Source organism: Mirounga leonina, unplaced genomic scaffold (assembly GCF_011800145.1).
Source record: "Mirounga leonina isolate KUSES-001 unplaced genomic scaffold, KU_Mleo_1.0 Mir_493, whole genome shotgun sequence".
Classification (NCBI taxonomy): Eukaryota; Metazoa; Chordata; class Mammalia; order Carnivora; family Phocidae; genus Mirounga; species Mirounga leonina.
The window spans coordinates 2,755,456-2,768,307 of record NW_023270780.1 but is presented as its reverse complement, the minus strand read 5'-3'; the positions used below and the strand labels follow the sequence as shown (position 1 = coordinate 2,768,307).

General features: G+C 45.7%; 2 protein-coding genes across 7 annotated transcripts in view; both read left to right on the top strand.

Annotated features, from left to right (window-relative positions):
* Positions 1–411: 411 nt before the first annotated feature.
* Positions 412–6,497, top strand: RFX5 (regulatory factor X5). 6 transcript variants are annotated; one of them, XM_034990021.1, is made up of 10 exons: positions 412–501; positions 1,369–1,503; positions 1,734–1,767; positions 2,195–2,277; positions 2,527–2,646; positions 2,837–2,956; positions 3,096–3,177; positions 3,449–3,650; positions 3,883–3,983; positions 4,126–6,497. In XM_034990021.1, exons 2-10 carry the CDS (start codon positions 1,388–1,390, stop codon positions 5,113–5,115), a joined length of 1,848 nt encoding a protein of 615 aa, XP_034845912.1. In that variant the 5' UTR covers positions 412–501; positions 1,369–1,387; the 3' UTR covers positions 5,116–6,497. The 6 variants fall into 6 exon arrangements, with proteins under 6 accessions (XP_034845912.1, XP_034845913.1, XP_034845911.1 ...); XM_034990022.1 differs by having other exon boundaries at positions 480–561; XM_034990020.1 differs by lacking the exon at positions 412–501 and adding an exon at positions 572–911.
* PI4KB (phosphatidylinositol 4-kinase beta) overlaps positions 4,216–12,852 on the top strand; it is a 38,095-nt gene continuing 29,458 nt past the window's right edge. The window contains exon 1 of the mRNA XM_034990013.1: positions 4,216–4,230. The gene's annotated coding sequence lies outside the window, so the exon portion shown is untranslated. The remainder of the gene's footprint in view (positions 4,231–12,852) is intronic.

Genomic DNA, 12,852 nt, shown 5'->3' with positions numbered 1-12,852 from the left:
ACCCATAATTTTCTAGCTTTTTTTTTTTTAATCATCCATTGATTCTTTTCTTCCACTAGCTCTGACGACCGAAGGCAAAACTGAAACCCGGAAGGAGAGGGCAAAGGAAAAGAAAGCTCCAAAGGGAGCCCAGCGCACGGGCTTTCGTCCTGCGGTCCCTTTAAGAGAAGAATCTCTTGGGACCGGCAGTCCCAGCCGACCCCAGTTTTAACCGAAACCTAACCCGGACTTCCCCCTCTTCGCTCAAATAAGACCAACTTTGGATTTTCCCTCCCCTATTGACCAATCAGAATCTGTTACCAGGCAGACTTTAGCTGCCGGCAGTGCGAGCCCGGCGCCTTCTGTCTCCGGGTGGCAGCAACGACCAATGAGAGAGCAGGTCGTCCGAGTATCTAGGCAGATCGGGGCTGTTCCAGCCATTCAGAAAAAAGAAAATAAAGCAACGCACGAGCCCGCTGGGCCAGGACCGTAGGGCTGGGCTGGAGTGAAGGTGGCTACGAGGTAGTTTCTCTTTCTCCCTTACCTTTATTGTTGCTTGTGTTGGAAGGCGACTGTTCAAAGGTAGGGAGGGGGCAGTATGAGTTGGGAGGAGAGCAGAACAAGATTTTGGCTGTATTTTCAAAGCTCCCTCACCCATGTGCACGTGCCCCGAATCTGGGACCCCGTTCCCCCAACCGGGTTTCCTACGCCTAGCCCAGGAGTTCGCCACCCTGAACCCCCCACCTTGCAACAACGCGGGATTGAATGCAGGGGGAAGGGAGGGAGGTGGGGGTGCGCCTCTGGATGGGAGGTTGAGGGAGATGACGTAGGGACCGGCGACGTGGGGAGGGGGAGCCGCGGAGGAAGCCGTGGCGAGATTAAGTAATGAGAACTTGGGCCCAGTGTTTTCCAAGGCTGGAAGGGCAGAATATGTTCGTATCCTTTCTGACCTCCCAGGAAAATTAAGGCGTGAGGAGTAGCTTAGAGAATTGGAGAACTTTGTTTTGTGGTTGTTATTATTTTTATTTTTGTTTTTTTTTTTTAAGGGGATGAGGGCAGTACGGGATCAGAGGCAGAAAAGGACATGTCTAACGTCGATTCCCAGTCCCCCTATCCCTTCCTTTACAGTTTTCCATATTTAGGAGACTGCAGAAAGGTGGGGCAGACAGAATGGATATGGCAAAGATCTCTTTGGGTATATGTGGACCTGGAGAAGTAATGGGATAATTTCTAATTTTTGGAGAAGGCAAGTGGTGGGGAAAAAAAGACCACTGAGGAAATTCAGAGGCTTTCTTTCTGTTTCTCTGTGTTTCTGGGTAGGGAGATGAGGAGTGCCCGGGGCCCTCCAGGGAAAGGGAGGTTAAATCCTCATGCCTGGTCTCCTCTCAGCTCTAGCCCTCATGCCGGGATGGCCGAAGATGAACCCGATGCTAAGAGCCCAAAGACTGGGGGAAGGGCCGCCTCAGGTAGTGCTGAGGCAGGAGAACCCACCACCCTTCTTCAGAGGCTCCGAGGTACCATTTCGTAAGTACTCATCACCACCTCCAAACCTTGCTCCAGAACTGTAGCCCTTCACTTCCTCTGTAGATGAACTGCCTCTCCCTGAGCAAGTGCATCTGAGCATGGGGAGATTCTTCATCATGGGAGCAGTTGCTGAGCACCCCTTAAGCATCTCATCCCTCTTCCTCTCCCTAACAATAAGACACCAGAGAAAATCTTGTGTCTGACCTCCAGCTTTCTCCTCTTTTCCACAGCAAGGCTGTGCAGAACAAAGTCGAGGGAATCCTGGTAAGTATTTTCGGGAAGAGGGCAACAGAGAGGTGGAATTGGTGGGGGATGAGGATGATGAAGATATGCATAACTGGAAGGTTTATGTGGGAGAGGCAGTATTGTCTTCCCTGTCAGAAGGTAATTGGCTTTGCAACTTGTTGCCCGATTGACCTTGAGCATCTTACTTCATCTCTCTGTGACCTGTTGCGTAGACGCTCAGTAGGAATAATATCAAAGCCGATCCCCTCCACTCCCCCTCTCACCACAGTAGCTCACAAGGGCACTCCTCACAGCACAGTGAACACCCAGCCCCAAATCATTTCTAAGGTCCTTTTTCAGTCTGACAGTCTCTAAGGCAGCTGGACTTTGGGGGAAGGATCAGAAGATCCTGTCTTGTGTCCTTCTTGGCCTTATTTTTTCTCCTGCCTCTCTGTTCCTACCTCAGCAAGATGTACAGAAATTCTCAGACAACGACAAGCTGTATCTCTACCTTCAGCTTCCCTCAGGGCCCAGTACTGGAGACAAAAGGTAGGTTTGGTGCTAGAGTTTAAGATATCAGAGGTTCTGGTTTTTAAAGGAAGGCTCACTGGGATGGGGCTGGGTGAATAGGAGTACTCATAACAGCTGTCCTTGATGAGAATAGTCCCTGTCCTGCCCTGGTTTACCAGGAAAAGCTGGATTCTGGGTGATTTGGTCCAGCACTGCTGAAGCAGTAGTCTGGATAGAACCACAACTTTAGGATCTTAGTAAGGCTTGTCCCTTTTACTTCTCTTGCAGCTCAGAGCCAAGTACACTCAGCAATGAGGAGTACATGTATGCCTATAGGTGGATACGTAACCACCTAGAAGAGCATACTGACACCTGTTTGCCAAAGCAAAGTGTTTATGATGCCTATCGGTGGGTGAATGGGGCGGGGGGGGGGGGGGGGGGGTGGCGGGCGTAGGACTACCCCTCACCCCGGAGAGCTCCCTGCCTTGATAGAGCCTGACTTCTTAAAGGGTTTCCCAAACCTGTGCCGGGGACCCTCGGAATCTAACCATGACCTCCTTCTCTGAGTGTCTTCCCACTCTACCCCCTCCCCACCCAGGAAGTACTGTGAGAGCCTCGCCTGTTGCCGCCCACTCAGCACAGCCAACTTTGGCAAAATCATCAGAGAGATCTTCCCTGACATCAAGGCCCGAAGGCTTGGTGGCCGGGGCCAGTCCAAGTATCCTTGAATGGAGAGGTTGGGGTTGGAGGACCCGGGGAGGAAAACTTAGGGTGTCGAGGGCCAGGAGTGGAAACAGCCTAACCTTCCCACGGGGCTTGGAGATCCCCACCGTTGGCTGCTCTTTAACTTGCCTCAGATATTGCTACAGTGGCATACGAAGGAAGACCTTGGTATCTATGCCCCCCTTGCCTGGACTTGACCTGAAAGGCTCGGACAGTGTAAGTAACAACCAACCCTCCGATTGCACTCTTCTTTCCAAGGCGGAGGGCTGACACAGCCTAGGTCATTCTGCACATAGCTTCTAGGTATATAGGATATGCCCTTCTACCTACCCTGTGGCTCAGGCAGAGGATGAAGAGAATTTGTGGGTTTCTGGGATGAGTTACCCCATCTCCAGTCTGGTCTTAACTGTGGCTGACATTGGTGTCTGAGAGGGGCCGAGGGTTCTTTAGTTTGGAGTGTGACTGGGCATGTGTTTCCCCACTGCAGCCAGAAATGGGCCCAGAAGTAACCCCAGCACCTCGGGATGAGCTGGTGGAGGCAGCCTGTGCTCTGACCTGCGACTGGGCAGAACGAATCCTGAAACGGTCCTTCAGTTCCATCGTTGAGGTCGCCCGCTTCCTGCTGCAACAGCATCTCATCTCTGCCCGATCTGCACATGCCCACGTGCTCAAGGCGATGGGGCTTGCTGGTAGGTGGAGACTCTCAGGCCCCAAAAAACTCTCAGCCACTTTCAACATCATAGGCCCTCCCACCTACTAGGACAGAGACACCTTGCATTTGGCTTCTATTCCTAGTGCCCCTTGTAGGGCATTAGGACACCTTCTTCCCCCTTCTCCACCAGTCAGTCAGTCAGAGTCACCTCACTTGGCCATTGTTTCCTCCTCACTCTCACCTTATTACCTTTTCTGGCACCTCTGCAGAAGACGATGAACATGCCCCTCGGGAGCGGTCATCTAAATCCAAGAATGGTATAGAGAGCCTAGAAGGTGGAGCCCATAAGAAACCAGAGAGACCAGCCCAGGTAAGGAAGTTGATGCCACTGACCTTGCTACCCTGGGCTGGGGGCTTGGTATCCCCTTTCCCATATCTTCTCACCCTCCTGTGTCTGTGTTTGCTCCAATGTCTAGTCTTCCCACTTACTGTGTCCTCTCTTCACCTTTTAGCCTCCTAAGGAGCTGGAACCCCGGGCTGGAGGTGGCCCCCCTGCACGTGGCGAGCGGAAGAAGAGTGTAGTGGAGAGCCCAGCCCCAGCAGCCAATAACCCACAGGTTAATGCCCTGGTGGCCCGGCTGCCTCTGCTCCTTCCCCGGGCCCCTCGCTCACTTATTCAGCCAATCCGAGTCTCTCCACCCATCCTGGCCCCCAAGCTTTCTTCAGGCCTGAAAGTGGCTACACTGCCTCTGCCCAGTAGGGCGGGGGGACCCCAGGCAGCTATGCCCATCATTAACATGATCTTACCAACCGTTCCTGCTTTGCCTGGACCCGGACCCGGGCCTGGGCAAGCCCTGCCTGGGGCGCTCACTCAGCCGCAGGGCACAGAGAACAGGGAAGTAGGCATAGGTGGTGACCTGGGACCCCATGACAAGGGTGTCAAGAGGACAGCTGAAGTACCTGTGAGTGAGGCCATTGGGCAGGATCCACCTGCTAAAGCAGCAAAGCAGGATATAGAGGATACAGGAAGTGATGCCAAAAGAAAACGGGGGCGCCCTCGAAAAAAATCAGGTGGAAGTAAGGAAAGGAACTGTCCCCCTGACAAGTCAGCACCTGCCATGGACTCTGCCCAGTCCCCAAGGTTACCACAGGAGACGTGGGCCTCTGGAGGGGAAAGCAACTCAGCTGGAGGGTCAGGGAAGCCAGGACCAGTGGGAGAGGCTGAGAAGGGGATGGTGCTTGCCCAGGGTCAGGAAGATGGTGCTGTTTCCAGAGGAGGAAGGGGCCCCAGTTCCCGGCATGCCAAAGAAGCAGAAGCTAAAATTCCTCTGGTCACCTCAAAAGTGAGTGTCATCAAGGGCAGTAGAAGTCAAAAGGAAGCTCTTCATTTGGTAAAGGGAGAGGTAGACACCGCAGCGCAGGGTAATAAAGACTTAAAGGGGCATGTGCTTCAAAATTCCTTATTCCACAAGGGGAAAGACCCCAAAGCAACACCCCCATGATAGGTATGTGGGGAAGAGTGTTTATATCCACATTAACTCTACCTGCCTAGTAGAGGTCCCTCTGCACTTGCTTCTCATTTGGCTTTTCTTTTCCCAAGGGAATTCATTCACCTGTACAGACAGCTGAGGCACCCTGTCTTACACAGTGTCCGGCTCCTGCCTCTGACCTTTCCAGCTCAGTACCCTTGGCTTTAGCGTCATTGATAAATCTGTCGTGACTGTCTTACCTGGATCTCTGTGCTATCCTGCAGGAAGATAGGGATGGAGTAAGTATGGTGAATGTATAGGCTAGGAATCTTTTGGTTTTAAGTAGTAAAAAAAACCCAACTCAAACTGGCTTAAAAATAAAGACTGACTGGCTCACATAACCGGAAAGTCCAGAGGTAGTACTGGCTCCAGGAAAAGCTGATGCGGTGGCTCAGTGTGTCTCTAAATACCTGATGGATTTCCCCCTGCTGCTACCTTCTGTAGGATCATCTTAAACCTGGGCCACCTAGTGGCTGCCAGCACTCCTGGGAGTAGACGTTTTCTCGTTTACACCCAACCAGAAGGGGTGGGGGGCATCTTTGTGCCAGGCATCCTAGCAAAGCCTTAAGATGGACTCTGATTAGGCCAGCCTGGGTCACATGCCGATCCCTAACCAATCACTGTGCCAGAAGGATGGTGTATGCTAATTCGCTCTTTCTACATCAGGGAAAGGTTGGATCACATAGGTCTCCAAATGGGAACTGACGCGGGCAGTTCCTGGGGAGGCAGCTGACACCCGGCCAATACCAGGAAGTACATGTGGTTTTAGCTTGCTAGGTTGGGATCAACTACACCTGTTTCCTTTTTCCCTCACCGTCTTGCGTTTTCCTTACTGCAGCTGTAGGCTCTTTCCTCTTGTAGGCGCAGAAGGAATGAGAGGGAAGTCACTCTCCTTTAGGGACTATCTCTTTAGTCTCATTTAGATGACAGTCCCATTTCAGAGATGGAGATCCTTCCCTTTCCTGTTTCTGAATGTTGGTTTTCTCATTCTGCTTCCCTATCCCCGACCCTACTGCCACTTTCACTAAGTGGAGTGAAAGATTTACTTCCTAGTCATTTTATTAAATCCATTCTGTATCCACCAGGTGTCAGTCTCTTGTCATACATGTGTCAGGATTTCAGCCAGGATTGTGGGGTTTAGACTAGGTGTGTGGCAGGAGGTAGCTCTGCACATCCGCAAGCACCAGTAAGAAGGGAACCCAGATGTTACCCTTTGAAAAGCAGTAAACCAACCAGTATTTACTGAGGACATACGTCATTTTCTGCATAAGGGTAGCTTCTGTCAGGGAATCTTGGTTCTGCACAGGAAACAGATTTTCTTTCAGGGAGACTTCACTCATTTGTTTCCACCACAGCAGATTTTTAAAAATTATAATATGTAATATTTGGTATCTATAAAGAATATATTTAACATGAATAAATTATGAAACATAATATTAAATGAATACCTTTGACCCATCGCCCAACTTATACATTAAAACATTAGAAATACCATTGAGTTTCTTGTGTTCCTACCCATTCCTATCCCACCTGCCTCTCCCTAGAGGTAACCACTGTCCTTAATTTTATGTTTATTAATTGCCTGCCACACACACACACACACGTGTGTATATATTTAACCATATGTTTACAATATTCTTTAAAAATTATTGTTCAATTTTGCTTTTTTTATCTTTACAAAATTTTTATGCTCTAATAGTCCCCTGAAGTTTGCTTTGTTTCACTTAACATTTCTAAGATTCATCTATGTTGTAAGTAGCTGTAATTCGTTCATTTTCACCTGTGTAATATTCCATCAAGTACATAATCCACAAGTTATTTATGCATTCACCTATTAATGGACATTTGGGTTGTTTCTAATTTTTTGCTATTACAAACAATGCTGCTATGAACATTCTTGTACCTGTGTGCCTTTTTGAAGTAAGATTTCTAAAAAGGTTTCTAAGATGGTTCATTTGGTCTGTACACCCTCTTATTCTTTGGAAGAGTTGACATCAGATTGAAATGAGCTGTCCCTTGACACTTTGGTAAAACTCAGCTGTCGAACCATCTTTGCCTGTCTTTTCTTTTTGGGAAAAATTTTAACCATCAATTCAATTTCTTTAATAATTATAGGTGTCCGGACTTTCTATTTCTTTTTTTTTTTTTTCATGGCTTAATAGCTCATTTATTTTTATTTTTTTAATTTTTTTTTTAAAGATTTTATTTATTTGACAGAGACACAGCGAGAGGGGGAACACAAGCAGGGGGAGTGGGAGAGGGAGAAACAGGCTTCCTGCTGAGCAGGGAGCCCAATGTGGGGCTCGATCCCAGGACCCTGGGATCATGACCTGAGCCGAAGGCAGACGCGTAATGACTGAGCCACCCAGGCGCCCCTATTTTTTTAATTTTTTAATTTTTTAATTTTATTTTATGTTAGTCACCATACATCATTAGTTTTTGATGTAGTGTTCCATGATTCATGTTCCATGTTTATGTATAACACCCAATGCTCCATGCAATACGTGCCCTCCTTAATACCCATCACCGGGCTAACCCATCCCCCTGCCCCCCTCCCCTCTAAAACCCTCATTTTGTTTCTCAGAGTCCATAGTCTCTCATGGTTCATCTCCCTCTCCAATTTCCCCCCCTTCAGTTTTCCCTTCCTACTATCTTCTTTTTTTTTTTTTTTTAACATATAATGTATTGTTTGTTTCAGAGGTACAGGTCTGTGATTCATCAGTCTTACACAATTCACAGTGCTCACCATAGCACATACCCTCCCCAATGCCCGTCACTCAGCCCCCCATCCCTCCCACCCCCCACCACTCCAGCAATCCTCAGTTTGTTTCCTGAGATTAAGAATTCTTTGTATCAGTGAGGTCATATGATACTTGTCTTTATCTGATTGACTTATTTCACTTAGCGTAATACCCTCTAGTTCCAGTTGCAAATGGCAAGATTTTGGCTTTTTGATGGCTGTATAATATTCCATTGTATATATATACCACATCTTTATCCATTCATCTGTTGATGGACATCTTGGCTCTTTCCATAGTTTGGCTATTGTGGACATTGCTGCTATGGACTTTCTATTTCTTTTTGAGTCAATTTAGGGTAAGTGTTCTAGGATTTTGTGCATTTCATGCCTTTTTTTATTTTTTATTATTATTTTTTAAAGATTTTATTTATTTCTTTGACAGAGAGAGACACAGCGAGAGAGGGAACACAAGCAGGGGGAGCGGGAGAGGGAGAAGCAGGCTTCCCGCCGATCAGGGAGCCCGATGTGGGGCTCGATCCCAGGACCCTGGGATCATGACCTGAGCCGAAGGCAGATGCTTAACGACTGAGCCACCCAGGCGCCCCATGCCTTTTTTTTTAATGAAATTTTTATTTTATTTATTTATTTATTTTTGCCTCTGCTCTCGGTAGTCATGTCCTTCTTTTCATTTCTACTGCGTACTTTTACCTTCTTATTTCCTCCTCATCAGTTGCACCAGAAGTGTGTTATTTTACCTGTCTATGTTGTGCTACTACTTTGGGCTTTGTCAGTCTTCTCACTTATGTATTGTTTTCCATTTCATTAATTATGGATATTATCTATAATATTTCCTTCTGCTTTCTTTAGATTTAATTTTATGTTTTTCCATAACATCTTAAATTTGATCTAATTAATTTTCAAGCTCTGCTTTTCTACTGTAAGTTTTTAAGGACCTGTTTCTCTATATTCCCTGAATTTTTTTTGCTGTATTTTGATTATAACTTAGCCCTAAGAATATTTAAATTGCCTTTATGACTTTTTTAAATTTATGAGTTATTTAGAAAAGTTTTATGAATTTCCAGATGTCTGGATATTTAAAATTTTATCTTTTTGATATCCATTTTCAGCTTAATCATTTGTGCTCAGAGATGTGGTACTCTGATACTAATTTGAAATTTGTTGGGATTGTTATTTTATATTTCTGTGACTTCTCGGTATCTGAATGTTTTGTTTTCTGCTCACTCTTGCCTGTGGTAGCTTGTTTCCTAGTTTATTCTCAGTTTGGGGGTTTGGGGCTCATATTTTGTTAAACTTAATCTGTGGGAATCCAGAGAGCCTAAATTGGGGGTACTTTCCCCCAGAGAGGATTTGCATTTGCTTGTGCCAGGATCCAAATGATGCTCCTGACCTGGAACTGTGTTAGCCCCTCAGGAGTCTCAGTTCAATCTGTTAGTCCCAGGTTTTCTCCAGTTCCATGGCTAGGCCCAGGCCTTAGCCTCTTTTCACGATACTGATATTGGCAAACCTGCTGCTCCTGCTGCCTGTTGCTCATCTTTCATACAGGTTTCAGCTTAATGTTATCTTTTTCTTCCTTTCCTGATTTCTCTTTCTAATGCGCCCAGCAATGTGCTAAACATTGTTTCTTTTTTTTTTTTTTTTAAGATTTTATTTATTTATTTGAGACAGAGAGAATGAGAGAGACAGAGAGCACATGAGAGGGGGGAGGGTCAGAGGGAGAAGCAGGCTCCCCGCCGAGCAGGGAGCCCGATCCGGGACTTGATCCAGGGACTCCAAGATCATGACCTGAGCCGAAGGCAGTCGCTTAACCAACTGAGCTACCCAGGCGCCCTAAACATTGTTTCTTGTAATTTATCCAGGCTCTACTTGTATTTTAATGGGAGAGCCTTTTCTCTTATCCAGGCTGCCAGAAATAGGCATTACTGCAGTTTTTCTATTTTCCTTCGTGTTTTTGTTTTTTTTTAAGATTTTATTTATTTATTTGACAGAGACAGAGACAGCGAGAGCAGGAACACAAGCAGGGGGAGTGGGAGAGGGAGAGGGAGAAGCAGGCTTCCTGCCGAGCAGGGAGCCCAATGTGGGACTCGATCCCAGGACCCTGGGATCATGACCTGAGCCGAAGGCAGACGCTTAACGACTGAGCCACCCAGGCACCCTTCCTTCGTGTTTTTTAAGTGCCAGGAACTTATTAGAAGCCAGTTGACTTAGGCTCTGACTTCAAGTCAATAATGATCACAGCACAGTGGCAACATAACAGTTATGTTAGCATTAAGCACAGAGAGCTGTGGGGGCCCAGAGGAATAGCATATAAGTCAGACGGGGGTGTGGGATGACTTCCAGTAGAGGTGAGTAGGAGTTAGCTGGACAAGTCTAACTCATAAAGCAAGGACAGAACAACATAAGACATATGGTAAAAAGAGTTAAATCATAGCACTCATTCTGCATAAGAACTATAAATGCAGAGAGATCACTTTGGGCTGAATAATTTGGGAAGGTTTCATGGAAAAGATATGCTTGAGTTAAACCTTTAAGGTATGTGGAGCTTAGGTGAAAAAGGAAGACATTCCAGGAAAAACAGGGGTTTGGGGAGCTGTGAGCTGTGACTAAAGGCATAGCAGAACAACCCCCCATAGAGACCTGGCAGGCAGAGGGGTGTGTATGAACAATACTGAGAAGTCAACTAGAAGAACACACAACCATTATTATAGTTATCTGTTGACTGAATGAATGGATGAAAGGTATGAAGTTTCCATTAGAGGATGAAGGAACTGGAATTAGAAGGAACCAACCAGGCAGATGGTTCAATGTGGGAGGAGAAGAGGGACTGGACCGGGCTGCTGACACATTAGAAGTGATAGGCATATGGAAAAATAAACCACTGGTGTTAGAATAGATGGAAGCATCCAAGGAAACACTGTCCTTACCTTGGTTGGGCCTGGGGATATATCCGTTCATTCTGGGAGACCAGCCCACGCGAGGATTTTGAGATTTATGTGTGTTTTTGTTTTTTTTTAAGTTTAATTTTTTTAGTAATCTCTACACCCAATGTGGGTCTAGAACTCATGACCCCAAGATCAAGAGCCACATGCTCTTCTGGCTGAGCCAGCCAGTACCTGCCCCCCCACCAGGGGTTTTTAAGTAGCCTATTTTTAAAAGATTTTATTTATTTATTTGACAGAGAGAGACAGAGGAACACAAGCAGGGGGAGTGGGAGAGGGAGAAGCAGGCTTCCCGCAGAGCAGGGAGTCCGACGTGGGGCTCGATCCCAGGACCCTGGGATCATGACCTGAGCTGAAGGCAGACGCTTAACGACTGAGCCACCCAGCCTGGCTCAATTGGAAAAGTATGCAACTCTTGACCTAGAGGTCGTGAGTTCAAGCCCCACGTTGGGTGTAGAGATTACTTAAATAAATAAAACTTAGGGGCACCTGGGTGGCTCAGTCGTTAAGCGTCTGCCTTCAGCTCAGGTCACGATCCCAGGCTTCTGGGATCGAGCCCTGCATCGGGCTCCCTCCTCGGCGGGAAGCCTGCTTCTCCCTCTCCCACTCCCCGTGCTTGTGTTCTCTCTCTCTCGCTGTGTCTCTGTCAAATAAATAAATAAAATGTTTAAATAAATAAATAAATAAAATCTTTAAAAAAAAAATCTAAAATGAAACAAGTTATTGTCATTTAGGCAATCTTCAGTTTACTGGAGTAAAGGTTTGAGGACTGCCTACTGCTTCCTCCCCACCATTCCTACTCCCTCCCCAGCACCCCACTCTGCACTCCCATGACCTCACCCACCAAACATCATATTTTTTCATTTTAGCCCAGTCATAAGTTGAAGATAACTTATAATTCACTAAAACTTGAAATAATAATTTACTACTAAACCAAGACAAGCTCTATATGTCTAGTCTATGGCTCCAAATTTATTGTTTATTTTTGTGGATACTAAGCAACTTTCTTCAGAAATGAAAGCAAATGCCACATTCACTCACATACTAAACAGGGGGACTAATGTCATTATATATTTGTCTAAATGTTTAATCTCACGTTATGTTTCCTCAGTAGGCCTATCCCTTCTTTGCCTAGGATTGTCCTGCTGGCTTCATACAATGAGATAAAGCTAAGCACAACATATATATAATGCATTTTTTAAGAAATGTTCATGAGAAGGTATTTGTTTGCTGGAAAGAGCATGAATTCAGTTCACATCTAGCTTTACCACTTATGATTTTGAACATTTATTTAGTAAAGTTTTCCAAACTACAGATTGCAACCCATTCATGGGTTGTGAAACTGATTTAGCAGGATGCAAAACAGTATTTTCAAAAAGGGAAATAGAATAGAAAATATCAGAATGCATTGCATATAGTTAGGGTATTATTTCATGAAACCTTTATGTCAATGAAGACACATTTGTGTGTTCTTCAGTGATCATGAGAATAAAATGTATTTTTTATTGTGGGTTGAAATAAAAAAAAACCTTGAAAAAAATGACCATTCTGAAGCTCAGTTTCCATAAAATGGTATAATACCTCTTTCACAGGATTGTAATGAGGAATAAAGAAGTAATGTTTGTTTTCATATACAGTAGTGGCTTGGGCAGTAACTGCTGGCTTCTTTATCTTTTCTCTGAAAAAAAAAACCCCAGGGGCGCCTGGGTGGCTCAGTTGGTTAAGTGACTCCCTTCAGCTCAGGTCATGATCCTGGAGTCCCGGGATCGAGTCCCGCATCGGGCTCCCTGCTCAACAGGGAGTCTGCTTCTCCCTCTGATCCTCCTCCCTCTCATGCTATCTTTCATTCTTTCTCTCTCAAATAAATAAATAAAATCTTTAAAAAATAAATAAATAAAATAAAATAAAAATAGGTTCAGCGTGGTGAGGAATTTTAGAGAATATCATGTCATGCTTTAATTTAATATAGGAAACAAAGAATAGCATTCAGTTTTATAATTTGACAACTGAGAT

What these genes read in the sequence shown, in the direction of transcription:
- RFX5 (XM_034990018.1), top strand. Translation starts at nt 1,304, where the DNA reads ATGAGGAGTGCCCGGGGCCCTCCAGGGAAAGGGAGGTTAAATCCTCAT. An exon ending in CCCAGTACTGGAGACAAAAG is followed by an intron (nt 2,278 to 2,526) that starts GTAGGTTTGGTG and finishes CTTCTCTTGCAG; the next exon opens with CTCAGAGCCAAGTACACTCA. An exon ending in AACCAGAGAGACCAGCCCAG is followed by an intron (nt 3,984 to 4,125) that starts GTAAGGAAGTTG and finishes TTCACCTTTTAG; the next exon opens with CCTCCTAAGGAGCTGGAACC.